Raw genomic sequence first — 5,911 nt, forward strand, 5'->3', positions numbered from 1 at the left:
CAAATAAAAACCACTAAAAAAAACTGGTGGGGTAGGGGCACAGACAGCAGATCACTTTTGTTGTTTTTTCTTACAGTAAGTCTTTTTAGCACTATGTCTATGTGCATATATCATTTTGATAAATTAAATGTTTCAAGAATAAAAAGTATTATAAGCTTTAGAGATTAGAAGATATCTGCAGCATAAAACAGGTATTTTTATTTATTTTTTAAATATGATAGTTAATTCCCCACTTTGGCATATCAGCTATGACATATCCCTATTACAATGTATTGTGATTAAAATGTATTGGAAATTAAAATGTATTATGATTGCTGATTTACATATTTGTCTCCGCACCAAATTATGAGCTCATACAACATGTCTTATTCATCGCTATATCTCAATTCAAAGCATATAGTAGAAAATCAATAAGTATTCATTGCATGAATAACAAAAATATTAAAGAACCTCTAAAATAGAATCACAAGATGAAAGGTCTAGGAGAGGCCTTGAGAAAGAATCTAGCCAAATTTTCTGGTTTCCAAAGAATGAAACCAAGTCTGAATCAGTGGCTTATTCAAGCTATCCAATTAACTAATGGCAATGGTAGTATAAAAACTTGGGACACTCTGGCATTAGATTCACTGCCCTTTACACTTCAACATGAGTTTCCCATTGATAACAGGGAAATAAACAGTTCAAATTCCATCACTTTCTTCCAGAAAATCCAAATTTTGCCTTGTCTTGAAAACATGTTATGTCAAGAACTGCTCAAAATATGTATCCTGAAATTCAGAGTCTTTAGATTTATAAAGATAACCGTAATATTCTAAACTTAAAATGATCAAGTTAATTTATCCTGTTTGAATTAAAATGACATAGAAAAAAGAAAAATTATTAACATTTAAACAAAATAATTCTACAAATATTTCTAACTACACAAGTGCAACCAACTAACTTCATAACCTAAATCATAACACTTAAATTCTCTTCGTATGTTTAGGAAAATCGTTTATGCATTTAGGATATGTTAAAATATTAGATTATAAATTGTACTGACCTAAAAAGATTTTATTACACTGCTGAAATATCCTGAGCAGATGATGTACTTTACATCTTTTCCTTCTAAAAATCGATCTTATGTCCCTCTATTAAGTCTTTTTCATACTGAAAGGGTCATGCCAAATATTGCTAACTCACTTTACATATCAATATATCATTTTACCTATCAATCTTATCATGAAAATATTTACCATTCAGATTAAGCACTCAGAAAAGATTTATTCATATATTATAAACATTCCCTCCACTTAATACTAAGATAAAAAAATCTTATTTCTTTTTATTTAATTATAGTATTACTTATGTCACACAAAAAAATACGTTGTTTTTATCTGTTCATTCTTTCATTCAAGAAGTATTTAGTATACACACGTTCTAAGCATACTTTAGGTACTGGAAATAAAGTAAAGAGCCAAAGCTCCTGCCCTCGTGGAGCTTTACAATTAAAACTACAGAAACATATTCATTATGAAAAAATAAAACCAAATCATGTAATTCATAGTTTGAATGGCTGCCTACTCACTAGACCAGCGGTTCTCAACCTTTTACAGAGGTCGCCTAAGACTATCGGAAAACACATATTCTCGATGGTCTTAGGAACCGAGACACCGCTCCTCTATCCGTCTCCAGGCCCACATGCAGATACGCCCACATACGAGTACCCGGTGACCCCTGTGAAAGGGTCGTTCGACCCCCAAAGAGGTCGCGACCCACAGGTTGAGAACCGCTGCTCTAGACTGTAACTTCCTTAAAAGTAAGGACTGTTTATTTCCATCCTTACTGTACTGTATTCCTAGGCTCTATCACTCAGTAAGCACTTAAATGTCAAATGATTTTCCAGTCACAGAATTACTTTTTCTAAAAAAGAAACATTCATTTAAGAAATAATAAATAATAAACCTTATTACATACCACTGATGTTGAGATCATAATCTCCTGCCGTGATCACATTAGCTACTAATCCTTCAGCCGGCTGACTGCCAGAAACAACATCGTTCAAAAGCTTCCGAATGGCTCCAGGCTGAGGTGGCTGGGTGATAATGTTGCTTACTGCTATCTTCAAATTTTTAATTATGTGAAGTTGATTATTAGGATCTCTCATATGAACTTTTAAGAAAAGAAAAAAAAACCTTGAAATTAATTCTACACAACGCAAAACAACCCAACTGTAACAACAATAATAAAAAATTGGGTTAATGGTTTACCAACAAAAAGGATGCTCAAATCAGAAACCAGAAATTCCAAATGGAACAGTGTTCCACAAATGCAACTGACTTGTAACATTCCTTTATAACCAAAAGGGTAGCCAGACAGTCTAACCATCTCCCCAATGCTACTGCTCACAACATCCCTACAGTGGGTCCTTTCCTTCCTCTTGTTTGGAGTTGTCAGGAGCCAACCACCATCAGTACCAGATTTCTCGTTCTCACCTCACCCTAAGGCTAGTCCAGGGCAGTGTGAAGTCTGTCGTATCAACACAAAAAATAGTAAAGGGGAAGAAAGAGGAGATAAAAAAGGGGAATTAAATGCTACGTTCGGGATTTCTCTATTTCCCCTAGTGTGCTGCTGCATTCTCAGCCCCGATTCCACTATCATAAAAATCAATGCCCACTCTGGTGGGGATGGTGATAGTGACGGAGACTGTATGCTTGCTGGACCAGGAGGTATATGGAAACGCTCTTTACTTTCTGCTTAATTTGGCTGTGAACCTAAAACTGCCCTAAAAAAATAAAGGCTATTAAAAAAACAAAATCAGTGCCCAAATCCCTTCTCCCACCCCTGATATACCTCCTGCCTCCACCCTGCTATATGCCTAGCCTCAGCCAATGGGATTTACAACCAGTGGTTCTGAGCTTCTGGCCAGGGAATAGGTTCTTAGGAGATTATACCAAGAAGACAGTATCCACAGTGAACAGGAGGAGATGTGTGCACATTTTTTCATATAATCAGACAAGGTGATTAGCTTCTGTAGTAGTATTATAAGCATCCCATTATATTGATTAAGGCGTCAGCTTTTGGAGTCAGGCTTTATTTTAAATCCTTATTAACAGGATTATCCTAAATAACTTTTTAACTTTTCTACTCTTCAATTTCCTCATCTAGAACATGTGATTAAACACCTACTTCAGAGGGTTAGCCACACACACACTATTTCAAGTACATCATGGATCATCGTATACAAATAAGAAGCAACTCGGGAAAACTGGCTTTGGATACCATAAAAAAATATATATGGCACTTTCATTCCCAATGGAAAATGTTTTATACCAAACTTTTAAGTTTAGACCTTGTCTATATTGTAAATAGTTAAATCTATAGAAACTGACTTCTTAAATTTCCTGTGTGTTCTCTGTTGATTTCTAAACTTTTAATTAAAAATTATAAAACAAAAATACTTTTAATACTATAAATGGAATACTTGCATTTGTATTGTAAACACAAATATGTGTACAGAAAGTACAAATAAAGTACATGTAAATTCCATTATAATGGTTGCCTGCGAAGGAAGGAAGGAAATGGAACAAAGGAAAGGTAAAAAGGTGTCTTCAACTGCACCTGTGTTTGATTTCTTTTTAAAGGAAAGGAAAAGATACAACGCAAATATGACAAGGAGGTTAATATTTGTTGGTTCTGGGTAGTGGGGAGCTGGATGTTTCTTGTATTCTCTGCATTTTTCTGTAATTGTTTATGTTTTCTAATTCAAATAAACACACACAGGACTCTCTCCCTAATTATACTTCCCAGCTAGTCTAACTATGAAACAGAGAAACCAAAAACCATGAAGAAAAAAAAAACAAACGTGAATTTTTTATATTTTTAGAAACAGACAATTATGTATCTTAAAGTTGGTCCACAGCTGTTGTATAACCTAAGTAACCATGTAGGTATTAATCTTCTCTCAAAATTTTAAATCGGCTAATTATCTTTTAGTATACGTAAGTGTTAACACAAAAGGGACATTTTAGTTTTGCCCTATATTCAGAGTGGGTTTATAAGGTAATCCTACTAATAAATTCAAAAATGAGTTAATAGGTATGGCAGCCAGCCTCTGAAATGGTCCCCAATGATCCTGACATTTCCTGTTATCACACTCTTGTGTAGTCCCTTCCCACATCCCAGGGTTGGTATGTGTGACCAACAGAACACAGCAAAAGTAATGGTATATCACTTCTGAGATAAGGTTATAAAAGAGTACAGCTTCCATCCTGAGTTCTCTCTCTGATCACTCTCTCTGGGAGAAGCTAACTGATATGCCATGGGGATACTCAAGGAACCTATGGAGAGGCCCACATGGCACAGAACCCAGGTCTCTGGCCATCCAGTGAGGAAGTGATACTTGCTAACAACCAAACGAGTAAGCCTGAAAGAGGATCCTCCCGCCCCAAATGACTGTAGCCTTTGCTGACAGCTCCCCTGCAACCTCAAGAGACCTGAGCCAGAAGCATCCAGCTAAACAAGCCACTCCCAGATTCCTGAGAACCAGAAATAATAAATGCTTTCATTTTAGGGTGCTAAATGTTGGGGTCATTTGTTACACAATAAATAAGTAATATACTGAAGTATCACAAAACCAACCTACTGAAGAGGAGAAAAGAGTTAAGAATGATTAAGAGAAATGCTCTAAAATCACACACAAAAACATTCAAAAGCTTCAGAACTTATATTAAGGCTTTGTTAAGATTATAACAGCACAAAAGGTGACTTTATATATCATATAACATCTCAATTTCAAAGTGAAATTTAGTTCTACTTTATCTTACCATATAGTTTTTTTAATACTATATTATGAAGTAATATTTCCCAGTATGCGCTGCTCCCTGGAATACTATTTATTTCCTCAAGAGTTGTTTCTGAAATACTGATTCCATGTTCAAATAAATTTGGGAAATACTGGATTAAGTTTTTAAATAGTCTCTTTATAACAGGTTTTCCCACAGCCTTTAATGTGTTAAATGACACTGTTATTCTCCCAAACACATGCTATATTCAGCAAACTTACCTGACCCCAAAATTCATTTTTAGGGAGCAAAATTCATATTTAGGGTGTTCTAGGGAATATATTTTCAAAAATTAAATCGTATCTTTCATGTTTTTACCTAGCACACAAAACTTTATTGCATAAAGAAAACCTTGATTGCTGAATAAAATCAAATGTGTACAAAAATGACACAAACAACATACTCGTATATATGTATCTAAATTTTGAAAAGCTGACTTGAACTTTGGTACTTGAAAAACTTGGAGGGTAATCACCTAGTTACACTAACATGGTAGTTAAGATTGATGAAATATTTCTACTTTCTAAAAAAACTTAAAACTAGAGGCATTAAGTATCCTTCAAAGGTCATTTCCTAGTCTAATTTGCCACTTTTGATAGTTCACTCAGAAAATATTCAAGATTTTACATAAAAACTACATTCTATTCTTATATTTTTAATCCCTTAAAATATTTCACAGTAAATCTTAAAGTAATGCTTTTCAAAAATGAAAGTCAAGTTCTTTCAAAAGTTAGTGTTTAAGTAAAATTTTCTTAAATCTTATGTCTAAATGGTATGTTAAAACAGTGTAAAATTATCAAAAAACTATCATTATAAACAGGAAAAACAGTATGGTTTGATTAAGTAACACTAACACTACTCTTTGAAATAGACACCCAGTGGAAATGTCTCAAGTAGTATTAGGATCACAAAATTTATATTCAAACAATGAATATAAATTCTTTAAGTCTTAGCATAATTAGGGGAATCTCCATGTTTGAGACAAAAAGGCAGCCTTTTTTGCATGGTAAACAGCCCCAAGATTTATTTACCAACAAAAAGCTAAACCACAGAAAAATTAAGTCCTTTTAGCCAAACTTCTAATGCCA

The 5,911-nt window shown here is 34.0% G+C and overlaps 1 protein-coding gene across 1 annotated transcript in view; it reads right to left on the minus strand.

Moving 5' to 3' along the window:
* Positions 1 to 5,911, minus strand: part of LOC109375992 (trafficking protein particle complex subunit 8-like) — an 18,408-nt gene that overhangs the window by 9,815 nt on the left and 2,682 nt on the right. Inside the window, exon 2 of the mRNA XM_019631632.1 lies at positions 1,957 to 2,151. Coding sequence (XP_019487177.1) covers positions 1,957 to 2,151 — 195 coding nt within the window. The remainder of the gene's footprint in view (positions 1 to 1,956; positions 2,152 to 5,911) is intronic.

This window comes from Hipposideros armiger, unplaced genomic scaffold (assembly GCF_001890085.2).
Source record: "Hipposideros armiger isolate ML-2016 unplaced genomic scaffold, ASM189008v1 scaffold_1022, whole genome shotgun sequence".
Classification (NCBI taxonomy): domain Eukaryota; kingdom Metazoa; phylum Chordata; class Mammalia; order Chiroptera; family Hipposideridae; genus Hipposideros; species Hipposideros armiger.